This window comes from Drosophila albomicans, chromosome X (assembly GCF_009650485.2).
Source record: "Drosophila albomicans strain 15112-1751.03 chromosome X, ASM965048v2, whole genome shotgun sequence".
Lineage (NCBI taxonomy): Eukaryota > Metazoa > Arthropoda > Insecta > Diptera > Drosophilidae > Drosophila > Drosophila albomicans.
The window spans coordinates 29,699,926-29,715,459 of NC_047627.2; the positions used below are offsets into that span (position 1 = coordinate 29,699,926).

General features: G+C 34.3%; 1 protein-coding gene across 1 annotated transcript; it reads right to left on the reverse strand.

Moving 5' to 3' along the window:
• Positions 1-13,425: 13,425 nt before the first annotated feature.
• LOC117576576 (achaete-scute complex protein T5) lies at positions 13,426-14,355 on the reverse strand. Its single transcript, XM_034261454.2, has one exon. The coding sequence runs from the start codon at positions 14,265-14,267 to the stop codon at positions 13,530-13,532; it is 738 nt and encodes a 245-aa protein (XP_034117345.1). The 5' UTR covers positions 14,268-14,355; the 3' UTR covers positions 13,426-13,529.
• Between the last annotated feature and the right edge of the window lie 1,179 nt (positions 14,356-15,534).

A 15,534-nucleotide genomic window follows, 5' to 3' on the forward strand; every position in this document is an offset into this window, starting at 1 on the left:
AATATGTTGTATTTACATTGAATTTTGAATTTTAATTCTTTATGAACCCAAATTTTCTACAAAGATAATACATTAGTATATCCTTTCTATCATATGATTAAAGTTCATTTTTAAAAACAGCAGCAATATGGAATTTGTTTATCAAAAAAGAATTGCTTTTAGATGTGTTTTGGTTCTAATTTGTTTAATTATAGAATTTGTTAGATTTGTGTAGTGATATTTTTATATAATATATAGATTTGATTGCTTTTTAAGCAAAAAAATATTTTGTATCAATTAAGAGTAAATTCGATTGCGAATATTTTAGTTATATTCTTATATTTTGTTAGCAAACATATGATTTAAGTATTTAAATTATATTATAAGAAGCAATAGTAAAATAAAAGAAGAATTACATATGTTTTAATAGTTTAAATTTGTTTATGTAATAATAATAATAAAATTTCGATATTTTAGTTCTAGAACAAATTTCTTATTTAGCTGCTTCAAATAGTTTGCTTGGTTTATTGATTAATTATTTAGTTTTGCGAAGCATGTTTTGTAGCAACTTCGAATGCCACTTGAACTTAAAGTGTTGCAACGATCATTGGTTAGTTGTGATCCATCAAGTGGATGTTTGTTGGACACGTTCTCTCTCTCTCTCTTTCTCTCTCAGCATTTTGGAAGTCGGAAAACATAGAAGTTGGCATTCATTAGAAGCGAATCTCTGGCCAACAATGAATGCTAAATGGATATTGTATTGCGGGTCACCCACTGACTTCTTCGTAAGATGCGCGCCAAAGTTGAAAGGTTTCCATTTCCTATGGCTTGCTGACAAGACTGTGGCTTCTGCTCCTGCCGCGTGTCAACTCAGAGAGAGAGAGAGAGAGAGAGAAGGAATGAGTGAGAAAGAGAGTGAGAGAGAAAGGGAGAGGGAGAGCGGAAGAACAATGGCAAGCCGGACTCGCAATTAGAAACACATTTTTGGGCGCAACCTCTGAAGAGGCTTACAAACGCCTACCAAAAATGTGAAAAGAATGAAGAGCAGAGCTAGAGAAGAGCCTTATGCAATTTACGCCGACTACTTTTCATTATTAACAATTGTCATTGTCAATTGTCAAGCGGACAATGGGCCGCCTGATTCTCAGTTTGCAGGCCACGTGCACATCCTTGGAGAAAGGATAATAGTTGTTCTTTGGTTTCTCGGTTCTCGGTTTCTCGGACATTCGCCACACGCTGCTTTGGACCGATGTTTTGGCCCACGGTGAATTTACTTGCCGATTGTCAAAGCGAAGCCGTGAAATGATCTGCATAAATGTTGCACAGCTGGTGAGTTTGCAACTGGACGTTGCTTATGCAATGAGTTTCAACGGAAGCGCATCATGGCATCAAAGCCATGAGCCGAATAATTGTCTCTCCTAGTCTTTGCTTCTGACCTTGCCTCAGTTACCTCCGCATCCACATCCACATCCACATCCGAAGTTAAAGTCGTCTGTCATTCGATGCAATCATAACATTTCATTGCCATAATTTCTTATGCAAATATCCTGTGGCAGCGTTGCGAATTTATTAATTACTCGACAAATGCCCGCAACAAAATAAAATTCGCAAAAAAATTCGAGTCTACTACGAGAGATCGCTGTCTTCTCTTGTTTTTATACCCGCTACCCATAGGATAGAAGGGTATTATAACTTTGTGCCGACAGGAAATGTATGTAACAGGTAGAACGAGGCATCTCCGACCCTATAAAGTATATATATTCTTGATCAGCGTCAACAGCCGAGACGATATAGCCATGTCCGTCTGTCCGTCCGTCCGTCCGTCCGTATGAAACACTGGATCTCAGAGACTATAAGAGATAGAGCTATAATTTTTTTTGACAGCATTTGTTATGTTTGCACGCAGATCAAGTTTGTTTCAAATTTTTGCCACGCCCACTCCCGCCCCCGCAAATCAAAAAAAACTCGAATAACAAGCGTACTTTTAAAGTTAGAGTTGCGAATTTTGGTATATGTAATAATAACTATAGTAGTTATGATTCCTGAAAATTTGGTTGCGATCACATAAAAATTGTGGAAGTTATTAAAGAAATACTTTTGTATTGGGAAAAACGCCTACTTACTAGGGGTCTTAATTGCTTTGGCCGACAATCTGGTATATTGAGCCGTCTATGGTATATTTTGAATGGTGTGCTGTATCGATATACCAAACATACCATTTGGTATATTTTTAGTATTTTTAGTATTTTCAGTATATTTTGAATATAATACCGCAATAGTTTGCCCTTATTAAAAATGGGTAGCGGGTATCTCACAGCCGAGCACACTCAACTGTAGCTTTCTTACTTGTTTTTTTTTTTGGCTACCGGTTCACGAATTCACAACTGGAAACCTGGGCGCCGTCTCTCATCTCTTTCTCTCTCTCTCCCTCTCTCTGTGCCTTCATCTCTATCTCAGTCGCTGTCTCTGTCCCTGCTGTATAATTAAAATGTTCAAAAAAGCGACAGTGTTCATTTTTTCATCATAAATTTCAAAAAGATTGCAATTTTTGCCAAGTTTTTTTTCGCTTTTTTTCGCTTTTTTTTTGGTGAGTCGCGCGCGCGTCGCCCATTTGAAGTGAGCCGCATGACGCGCGGCAATGACAACCGCTGCTGTGGCTGCCACAGATTGGGGCAATATTGTGGAGAATGGCAAAAGCTTAATGGGAATAGAGCTCTGAGCGTTGAGCTCTCAGCTCTCAGACGCAACTCGGATCATGACTTGAAATACTTTTTTTTTTTTTTGTTTTTCAGTTTTGAATTCAGATTCGAATTGTGCACTACATTAAATTGGCAGCCACTGGCGTACGAAGTCAACGAGCAACCAGTTTAGCAATAGTCAATCTATTCGACATTTTGATGCTCTGTAAAGAGAACTAGATTCAAAGACTATATCATGTTGGATATGTGAAAAGAACTGATACTTACTTACTACCATATAATATTATTCAAAATACAAGCAAGTTGGCAAACGGCGCGAAAAAAATTAATAATATCTTTGCTAGTCCAATTGAACTCAGTATCTGTGGGAATTAGAATTCTGAAATTTTGCACAAAAGTACTGACGATTAAGATAATACACATTATATAAAGAATTCTTTAATAGCAGACATGATTGCTGGTGAAAGTGCAAAATAAATATGATATAATATAAAATTTTCAGAAAAATAATAATCTATAAATGTAAATGCTTATATTGATACTAATAAAACCATATAATAATATAAATAATACAAGTATGTTGGCAAGCGGCAGAATAAAGAGTGAAATATTTTCTAGTCTCAATGAACTTGGGATCTGTGGGATTTAGAGTTCTGAAATTTGGCACAAAAGTGCTGACGACTCATGTAACATATATTATATAAAGAAGTCTTTAATAACTGACATAACTGCATAAAAAATATAACGATATAATATAAAATATACAGAAAAATAATAATCAATAAATGTAAATGCTTATATAAATAACTTACAGATTTAATAATAACAGGCAAGTTAAATAAAAAACAGTTGCCAGCCTGACTGAACTCGGGATGTGCAGAAGCTAGAGTTAGGAAATTTATCTTGAATGTGCTTTCAAAAAGAATCTATAAAATAAAATTGAAAACAACTTAAAAAATAATGCTAGTAATTTAAATTTAAATGCATTGGAATTACATTTGTTGTTATTGTGTTGTTTAGATTGTCTTATAACGCATGACATCTTATTACCATACTGATCGATTTCTGATAGATTTATATATAGTATTATACTTTTTTTCATTTAAATTTTCGAATTGAATTTTCTCTATATATTTGTAGACATAGAAAGATAGTAGTTACAAATTGAAACTGAACTCAATTGTAAAGTTAGTTATTATATATTTACTATATATATTTTTATATTATATATTATATTTATATATATTTTTATCACTTCTCCTCTAAAATACTGCGAACCGTCTCCAAATTGTGCAGAGAGAATTACCAATTACAGGGTATTTGTTCGTGTCGCATGTGTCACAACAACTAGAGCAGTTTCACTTGGTGGTTTTTTTTTTTTGTTCGTTTGTTGTTTTTGGTTTCGAGTAATTTTCAAATCCAACCAAGGTCTGGGACTGTCCAGGCGACTTGAGGCGATGTTTTTGGCATGCGCGTGCGCAGCGGCAATTTGATGAAATGCATATGAAATCAAAAGTGAATTACCGAGAGATTCGCCGGCAACAACAACAATAACAACAACAACAGCAAGTAGCTGCGCCAACATTAAAAGTCGACTAATTGGAACAGTCACGCAGCATATGCACAATATATTTCCACAATAGTGCAATGCTGGATGTGGAATGTTGTGAGGCTGCTGCTGCAATGCCAAATTGATGGACTGATGACATGAATCATTCGCAGTTGTCTAGGCAAGGAATGCGCTTGAGGGTTTTGACAATTAAATATTGTAAATATCATTATAAGAATATAAAACTAAAGTTTGAAATAAATGAAACTCTGTGACGAACACGCAGCTATCAAAAAGACGCCTCGATGGAAATTTCATTTCTCTCAAATTTATTTTTAGTAATGAACTTTTATTTTATGCGAGCTTCTTTATTTCAAATCCGTCTGGCGATAATAATTTAAATTTTTAATTGAGTGCAATCTGATTTAGTAAATAATTTAATCAATTCTTCAACTTAGATGTATCACAATTTGTTTCCATATTCATAATATTTATACCATTTACCCATAGGGTCAAATCTGGTATACTCTTGGGAGTATTTTGAATGGAGTACTATATCGATATACCAAATAAACAAGTTAATATATTTGTAGTATTCTTTAGAATATGAATTTGGTATATTTGGAGATTAAGACCACACTTTTTGATTTCTATACGATATAATAAATAAATCACTCGGTATATTTTTAGTATTTTTCTAGTATTATAATTGATTGTGAAGAATAAAACAACACCTTTTTATGTGTATTATCGATATATAATATAAATCATATTGTATATTAATTTGATGTATAGAAATATGCCGAACTTTTTTTATTTTTTAATTAAAATGTGTATTTCACTTGCTTGTATCTTTCTGTATCTTTCTATATTGTATATTGTTATTATTATTTGTAGCTTATCTTAAGTACTTGTTAATTCATTAAATTGCCTAAGATTTTACTTATCCACAATTATTTGTATTTTCTCTTTTACAGAAAATGAATACTCTGCAAAAGGCCTAACAAATGAATTTCTATTGCCAATGGTAAGTGCATAACATTATTTTAAAGTTCAGTATTAAATAGACTATATCATATTCATTGAAATAGTGCATATTTGCTCGTTCATCAAGCTTCTGCAACTTGAAGTTGATTCTACCAATTCTGCAACAAAATGGAACTCAACTCAACTTTGTTCTGTTGCTGTTGCTGTTTCTGTGTTTTCTTTTTGGTGGCAATTAAATTCTGTGGCAAAAAGACTACAATTAAAGGAAAATAATACAAAACGGCGAAGAGCCAAGGAGAAGTGGAATTTTTGTGATGAATTCGTTGCTCACTTTGTGTAATTAATTTAAATAATTTCGTTGGCCCCATTTGTGTATGTGCAGAGAAAGTGCCTCGAGCTAATTGAGACATTTGTCGTTGTCGGCAATTAAATGCCAAAAACTCAAAAAAAAAAAACTTTGTCAAATTCAACATCTTGCATTTTTTTTTGGGGTAGCAACAGCCAAAGTGCAGCTTTTTCTTGAGGCACTTTTAAAGAATACTTTTTGCGGATGCATTCATAAGCAACAAAGTTATATGATAGAAATTTGTAATAGTTCGAGTTTACTTTTTGAATGTTGATAAAATTAAAATAAGATGCAGCTTCTATCTTCATTTTTTCTGCATTTTGTATTGAGATTGGCAAAGTATAAAGTTTTCTAGATATCGAAGTTTATGAAAGTTCGAGTTTTCTTTTTGAATTTTACAAAAATTTTAATTAGATGTAGCTATGGCTATTCATATTTATTTATTTTGTATTTACTTTTTGCAATATTTTATATTTTTTTCTTAGACAACTTCAATTTATAAAACATAAAATTGCTCTGTATGCTTTTCCTTGAAATTTATGCCAATTATGCATTAAATACAATGACATAACAATGATAAATTCTAGGCAAGATTTTCACTCATATTTTTGCCTTTCCCATTCTCCTACGATGATCATGAGCTCTTTAAGTACTTAGCTCATTTTTAATAGCTATCTTTTCTGACCCTGCAAATTGAAGATTGCGTAATTGTCACTGTCCAATTTAGCTGCATTCAATCCAATTACTTATGAGCAGCGGCACACTCGACTAATCCCGCTTTCCCCGCCATTCAATTGAATCAAGTGAGTTCCTATTGTTGATTTTTCAGCTGGAAATCGACGACTATCAACCCATCGACCTGTCTCTACTCAGCTCTAATCAGCTTAGCTAATGAAAACTTCACAATCCCGAACAATCGATGACACGCAATGCGAACGAGATCGAAAGAGATCGTGCAACACGCAATTGTCCTTTTTTCCCATCCTTGCTCCAGTTCGTGGGCGTTTTTTTTAATGGTTCTGCTCATTGGAAATTTTAGGAAAATTGTAACAATAGCTAAGCGGTTAATTTACGATCACAGCCAGCAACAACAAGTGGATGAAATTCTCGTTGACCTGAGGAACAAGTGCACAAACGAATTCTTGATAGTTTGAGCCGCAATTGTTTGGCACTGGCAATGCCCACTTTTGCGTGTCAATAACTGCAATTGGCAATCCAGCAATCAGGTGACAATATCTCTTTTTATCTCGTCGTTTTCGTCGAATGCTGCACTTGTTACTCACTTCAACTATCTAAGGATGCCGTTCAATTGTTGCCCACTTTTTATGAGGGGTTCTTGCAACCGCAGTCGAGGTGACAATAGTTTCATTCTTTTGTTATTTTTCACTACTTCCCACAGTCTATTTTACGCTTATGATGATTACCGAGCGAGTTCATTTGAAAAATACTTTATTTGTATTATTCTTCACTTATTATTTCTTACTTAAGTATAGTTGTCTTAGTTGATTTGGCTGACAAGTTGGTATATTTTGTAATCAGTGGTATATTTTGAATATAATACAATATCGATATACCAAGGTTGCGGTATTTTCTAGTATTTTTGTGATTCATTATTGGTATATTTTTAGAACAACACCGCACTGCCGTTTAAGGTATAATATATAAATATACTGAAAAAAAGTTGACGGTATATTTTTTTTAGTATTTTAATGGTATATCATTTGGTACATTTTCAGAATAATACCGCACTGTGTTTCAAGATATAGTATATAGTATAAAGACATAACAAATAAAGTTGGCGGTATATTTTTTAGTATTTTGTGGTATATTATTTGGTATATTTTCAGAATAATACCGTACTGTGTTTCAAGGTATAGTATATAGATATACCAAATAAAGTTGTAAGTATATTTTAGTATTTTGTGGTATATTATTCGGGATATTTTCAGAATAATACCGCACTGTGATTGAAAGTAGTATATAGTATAAAGATATAACAAATAAAGTTGGTGGTATATTTTTTAGTATTTTGTGGTATATTATTTGGTATATTTTCAGAATAATACCGCACTGTGTTTCAAGTGTTTCAATGTATAGTATATAGATATACCAAATGAAGTTGTCAGTATATTTTAGTATTTTTGCGGTATATTAATTTTGTATATTTTAAGAATAATTTGCTTGGATATAAAATGAATAGAGCACACTCGACTGTAGCTTTATTTCTTATTTCTCATATGAAAGAGTTTGCTTTTCATTTGATCGAATCTTGTAGTTGAAGATAAGATTGTTAACCCTTATATTTTTATACTTTTATCTCCCTCATTCTTCTTTCCTTTTTGGTTATCCTCTATAGCTTTCTTTATGCATTTATATTTCTTTTAGCTGTTTCTATTCTGATTAAGTCAGCAATTGCTCATTTTTCTTTTTACATAACGCATACACTTTGTATATCCTTGGCTTTCTCCATTCTCGACTTCTCTCTCTATGTCTCTCTCTCTCTCTAACCCTCTTTTGCGATATCAAGTCGGTAGTTGGTGAAATCTGCCAGCGTTGACAGGCAAAAATGTCACATAAATTACATTATTCTTTGTCAACATTTGTGAGTCAAAAACCGTGTTCAGTCTTCATGTTAAACAAATAACTCACTTGCTCTGCTTTGCTGTGCTGTGCTGTGAATGTTTTGCCCCAGCTTTTATTCAATGTTTTTGCTGCTGTTGTTGTTGTTGTTTATGCGAGTGTTATTTACGAGACATCAGTCTCTGGCAGACGATGAAGAAGATGCTTTTGCAGCTCTCTCGTGTTGTAATCAGAGCATCCTTAATAAATCATAAATTTATACGGCGTATACTCCTCATCGTCATCGTCCGTCCCCTTCCCACACTCTATCCCCACACTCCGTCACACACACTCCAAATGCATGTAAAGAAGTTGGCCTCAGTTTCGCCTGGAGTCTGAACGGACCCAATGGCAGCAACTTCTCTCACTCTCTGCTCTCGGCTGCAGGGCACATGAATATACTTTTGCTTTGCCCTGGGGGCATTCTGCATAACAACACAACGCAACTCGATCGATGGGGTTTCGTTTCACATTTTGATCATGTCAAACGCGTATTATTAACTTCACACAAAAAGCGTTCGATTTTGCACCGTTTGCTGTCGCCGAGTTTTGTCGTATGTCGCCCAATGCGACCGCCACCAAAGGCTTCTCTCTCTCTCTCTCTCTCTCTCTCTCTCTCTCTCTCTCTCTCTCTCTCTCTCTCTCTCTCTCTCTCTCTCTCTGACTGTCTGTCTCTTTCTGTGCATATATTATGCTGGCACAAACCGGAAATAATAATTCGATAAATGCGGCATGAAGATGCGGCCCCAAAAACAAAACCGTTTCTTTTAGCTGCTGGCTGCGTTGCGAATTGTTTTGCCAGACCCACAAAAACAACAACAAAACAACAAAACAAGTAATAAAGTTACATTCGAGTGTGCTCGACTGTGAGATACCCGCAAAAATACTTAATTATACCGGAAACTATATTTGGTATATCAATATATTACTTTAAGAAGCAGTGCGGTATTTTTATAAAAAAAAATATACCAAATTTATATACTGCAAAGATACTAAAATACAACAAAAATTCATTTCGTATGTCGATAAACTATTACGTCGAAATTCAGTGCGGTATTATTCTCAAAATATAGTATATCTAATTTACATACTGACAAAAATACTGAAATATACCGAAGACTTTATTTAGTATATCGATGTACTATCTTGAAAAGCAGTGCGGTATAATTATTAAAATATAACTCATTATTATACTGAAAAAATACTGAAACATATCAAAACATGCCATACAGTGCGATATACTGTTACCTTAAAAAGTAGCTCAGTATTTCTTCTAAAATATACCAAATTAACATTCCGCAAAAAATACTAAAGCATACCGAAAATTGTATTTGGTATATTGATATACTATTATGTTCTGAAATATACCAAAAACTATATTTGATATAAATATACTATCACTTTGAACATATACCATCGAGTTGAAAATATACCAGATTGTTAGTTAAGAACATATACCATAGAGTTCAAAATATACCAAAATGTTAGCAGCACCAACACTATCCGATATAAATTATTTCTTAAGCTAAACTTGCACACTTTTTTACGTTGATTATGAATATTTATACTGTTTGGGATCGTAGATGAATCCACAAAGCTGTAATACCCTTCTACCCTAGCGGGTAACGGGGCTAAAAACAAAGTAAGGCCAGAACTTGCAACGTGCAAAGCAATTGGAAACAAGTTGCAATTGGAGTTGGAGTTCGGGTTCGAGTTGCTCCCCATTTCAAAATGACGGAAATGCGTATGCCAATTCATTGATCTATTAATGAGCCGCCTTCTGAGAGACAGAGAAAGACAGACAGACAGACAGAGAGAGGTGAAACAGACAACGGAAATGCGCGTGGGAGTCTTCTTCTGGGGCTGTCTAGAATCTGCTGCACATCCTGATCTGCACAGGACATGGCTGCAATTGTTGTCGTTCTTCTGCTTCTTCATCGTCTTCATCTTCTTCTTCTTCTGCTTCTGCGTTGTTATCTGGGCAAAAAGCATCGCGAATCACAATGCAGCCGCCGGCTTCCGTTCCAGAGTCGCCCCAAAAGCCAGCACAAAAAAAAAAAAAAAAAAACGCAGCCCAACAATTCCCTTTTGGAGCAGCACTTTACTTTACTTTAGCTTTGCTCTTTTGTCTCGCTTTGTTGTTTTTGGGGGCGATGCACAGCAAGTTGTTCAGTTTTTTTTTCTTCTTTTTTGCTTACTTTAACTTGAATATACAGATGATTAACTTGTCATTATGGAAGCGAAGTTAATTAGTTTACTAAGAAGCAAATTCATTGATTTTTGTTTAATACTTTATTCTTTAAAAGTCGCTTTGGAAAAATTAATCAAATTCATCGTAAATTCATATTATAGATTTTTCCAAAAAAATAAACAAAACATAGAAATAAACTGTTTCTTTTTGTGTTTTATATGGCATATTTTTTGGACTAAAAAATAGAGTTTTCTATCAATCTTTTACAATTTTGCCTTTCGTTTAAGTAACTTCTTTTGTATTGCAAAATATGTTGGGTTATATAGAAATCTTTATTATTTTGTCATCGTTTTAATTAGCTATTTTGCATTGACAACTTTCTGCATACAACTAAGACAATTTTTGTGATATATGAACTTCCAACCAACAACAGTTTTCTATGCTTTTAAAATTAATTTAGTCTGACATATTATATCAATTATTGCAACACTTGAAAATGTAACTATATTCTAATTAAATTACATAGTTGATATTAATTTTGTATACCGATTTATATATCATTAAAAGTATTTATTTTTGTAATTGAAAATTTCATTAAGACTTTTTCAAAATCTCATCAAGAATTTTTGTTTATATTCCAATACAAGTAAAGAAAGTCGCATAGGTAAAACTTTGACCGTTTATCGAAGAGTATTTCATCGTCGTTATAATGCCCGCTGATTTAGTTATACGCGAATTGAGATTGTGTTTTGCATACATTTTGCACATTTCTCAAAATTAGTTCAATAAAACAGCAGCAGGCATCGATCGATTGAGATCGTTTTGGAATTGTCGGCATTCATGGGTCGGAGCACAAATAAAAACCTTATTCTTCATTCGATTGATTAACTTGCGCTTCATATGCAAAAATGCAGCAAGTAATTTAGCAAGTAAGGAAATAACATACAAAAAGTGATGTATCGCAAATCGTTTGCATAATTCACTTTGCCAGACGCATTTTATCATCGGCCACTAAAAATTTGTCGCAAGTAGCTAAAGAAGAATGTAACGGGATATGTACTTTCAAATTGACAACAAAAGAGGATTTAATTTTGTGAGTATATTCATTGGTTTTTTGGTATCTGACTTCAATTTTAACTACGCCATTGTTTCGATTTGCTTAATGCCATCATAGTCCTCAGGAATTGCAATTTTGAAGCTAGATTTGGTACACACAAAATAACATCATCAGTATTTGAATGAATAAAAATTGTTAAAGGTACTAAAGAAAAAATGTCTTAGTTGTTTTGGCTGGCAATCTAGTATATTTTGTTTTCTATGGTTTATTTTGAATTTAGTACTAAACCAATATTTTATTTTTGTGGTTATTATTCAGTATATTTTATTCAAAATAAGTATCGGGAAACTCTCGAGCACACTCGACCAATATACCCAAGAAAGTCTTTGGTATACTTTTAGTATTTGTGGTATTTTAAAATTAGTACCGCTCTTTTTACTTTTATTTAAAATGGGTAGCGGGTATCTCATAGTCGAACACACTCGACTGTAGCTTTCTTTCGTGTTCATTTGTATTGTATTGAAGTAAAATCTAAATGTTCAACAAAAACTAATTCGTGGATGAATGCTTAAAGGTAAACGTAGTAAAAGAAAATTATTGTAATAAGTTCAAAATACAAATGAATAAATCATATTTGAATGCAGTTGCATTTTTTATACCCGCTACCCATAGGGTAGAAGGGTATTATAACTTTGTGCCGTCAGGAAATGTATGTAACAGGTAGAAGGAGGCATCTCCGACCCTATAAAGTATATATATTCTTGATCAGCGTCAACAGCCGAGTCGATATAGCCATGTCCGTCTGTCTGTCTGTCCGTCTGTCCGTATGAACACCTAGATCTCAGAGACTATAAGAGATAGAGCTATAATTTTTTTTCGACAGCATTTGTTATGTTTGCACGCAGATCAAATTTGTTTCAAATTTTTGCCACGCCCACTTCCGCCCCCGCAAATCAAAAAAATCGAATAACGGCTTTGGCCGACAATCTGATATTGTGCCTATGGTATATTTTGAAGGGTGTACCGATATACCAAACATACCATTCGGTATATTTTTAGTATGTTTAAGTATTTTTGGTATATTTTGAAAAATACCGCAATATTTTGCTTTTATTCAAAATGGGTAGCGGGTATCTCACAGTCGAGCACACTCGACTGTAATTTTCTTACAGTCTTTATGAAATAATTTTGCAATGGAACTAAAACTCAATATTAGAGAACGCTGGCTAAACTCAAAAGATATAAATATTTTTGGCACTTTTTAAGATTTACACTTTTTACTAGTATTCAAGGCAAGTAAATTAAATAATTCATAAAATAGGTTTGAAATGCAACGAATAATCATACTAGAAGTTGAAAGTAGTAAAGAAAACGTTTTTGATAAGCTAAAGATATAAATATTTAGCATGGTTCAATGTTTCAATCTCTTTGCTAGTTTTCAAGGCAAGTAAATTCATTCACAATTTATAAATTACGTTTGAAATGCAACAAAAAATCCTTCAAAAAGAATTTTATATGTCAAAAGTAGCAAAGAAAAAAGCTGAAAATATAAATCTTTAGCATTTTTCAAAGTAAATTCATTTGAAAATTTATAAATTTGTTTTGCAATGAAATGAAATTATGTTAGCACCATTTTCATGAAAGTCAAATTTGTCTACCTTTACTTTTACTTTACCTTTACTGTAAATAAATAATTAAAAATTCTTTTTTGAATTCTTTTAAAATTCTTCCCCAGCCTTAAACAAAAACCAAGTTTGTAAATTCTTTTTTTTTTAAATTTGTGTTTAGCTATAGCTATCAGTTTAATGTCCTCCATGTTTGTTTGAAAAAAAAGAGCTTAAATGCTAAATTGTCTTCCATATTAAACTAAGTCTTATAAACTATATAAAAATATAAACACAGGCACAAAACAGCGCTCTCCCTCTCTCACTTATAAATAATTTGTACAAAAGTCTTTGAAAAAAAAAAATGCAAATAAATAAAATACTTTGTGGTTGCTGAGGTAATACTTTGTCAGTGGTTGTTGTTGTTGTTGTTGTTGTCGATGGTGGGCGTGGCAGTGTGACTAGTTGTAGCAGAAAGTTCGCTGCTATTTCAACGATCTAGAGATCGTCCTGCCAGAGTGAGATGTAGTCAAGGATGTCATCATCCTCGGCGCCCGAGCTGCACGAATTGTTGCGATAATCTTCATAGCTGCTGTTGGCTGTTGTCTCCTGCTTCAGTTGTGTTGCTGCTGGCGTGGCGTAATAGTTGCTGGCGGAGGATGAAGTGCAAGTGGAGGTAGAGGTGGAGGAGCTGCAGCTGCCGCTGGGCGAAATCAGTTGCAGTTGCTGTTGCAGCGCATAGAAATGTTGCTGTTGCTGCAACTGCTGCTGGTAGCTCAAGTGTTGCTGCTGCTGTTGCTGCTGCTGCTGTTGCTGCTGCTGCTGCTGATCGTTGTCATCGATGAGTCGCTGCAGACGACGAATGTACTCCACGGCCATCTTCAGTGTGCTCACCTTGCTCAGCTTCTTGTTGGCACCGGGTCCGATGCCTCGTCGCCCGTTGCTCAGATCAGCGATGATGGCAACGGGAATGTGTTGGCGCAGTTGGCTGAAGCCGTTGTTCACCTGCTTGACGCGGTTGCGTTCGCGTGCATTGCGACGCACAACGGAGGCGCCACCAACCAGCATCGATGGCTGCTCGCTGCCATCCAGCGAATCATCGGAAAGTTCGAAATGTTGTTGCTGTTGTGGTTGCTGATGTGATTGCTGCTGCTGATGATGTTGATGATGATAACTTGGCTTGGTGTATGGCGCCAGCTGATGCTGATAGTGTTGCTTGTGGCTGCCCAATGCCATTGTTAAACAGTTAGTTGTAGAGTATAGAGAGTGTATAGAGTATATAGAATGTAGAGACGACTTTTGTGGTTGTTGCCCCTGCGAACGCTGTCGCTGTTCTGATGCCCTTCCCTGCGCCGTGCTCTCTATTTATAGGGCTGCAGCCCCCTTCGACAGCAGCAACAGTGCATCTCTCGGCTCTGCTCGATTCTCAAATCTCACCTGCCTACCTGACCAAAAGGTGCAAACCCAGCAACAGCAACAACAACAACAACAACAGCGACCGCAGCAGCAGCAGCAGCAGCAGTCACCAATAAAAGGCAGCATCACTCAAGGATCAGCAAGTCAGTTTGTTCACTCACTTGTTTTTAGTCGCTCACTCAGCTCATTGAATCACTCGATTCATTAGCTCACTCTCTCACTCTCTCTCTGCATCTCTCTCTTTGGCTCAGTTCGCTCACATTGCATTTGCACTCACACTCAGGCGTAAAATATATTTGCTTGAATTGTAAGTCCTTAGCTCATTTCTTTGATTTCTATCTAAAATTCACACTGTCCTTGCTTTAGCTATTATATTTTCTGAGCGTTACATAATTTTAGAATATGTGTACTTTTAAATATACTAGTAGAATGCTTGCCTTCTCAGAATTATACGATAATTGTAGAGGCATTTGATTTTAAAGATGTTTTATTAAAAAATATTATATATAAGCATTTGTAAATATATTTATATAACTCTTCGCTTTTCTTACGACGTTTTTTACTTCTTTTATTTATTCTTTGATGTCTTCAGTTATTGTACAATAATTTTCACATTCAAGTTTTCGATGCAAGAATGCTCTTAAGCTAATTATTATTAGATATTGACATTTATGTTTATTTATGTATTTATGTTATATTACACTTAACTTGTAATAACAAATTTGAAAGCAAGTTGATAGATTGAGAGATTATGTTAGTTGAACATTGTTGTTGAGAATGAACTAGGAAATTTGCTGGAAATATTCCAATAATGAATAGTCTGAAGACCTTTGTTAGTCTAGCTAACATACTATATATGATTCTATTATAGATGATTCTACTATATATGATCTAATATATTTAATTCTAGTATATACAATCATTATCAAAATCAGGAAAAAAGGATTGTCTATAAAATTTGCAAATTGCAACGGAAACTGGTATCAATCTCTATTCGTTTCTTAGGATAATTTTAATATTGCTATTATTATTTTATTCAAATAATGAATAACATTCCTTATTGCAAAGAGATGAGCCATAACAACGA

Coding starts and splice junctions, on each gene's coding strand:
- LOC117576576 (XM_034261454.2), bottom strand. CDS start 14,267: ATGGCATTGGGCAGCCACAAGCAACACTATCAGCATCAGCTGGCGCCA.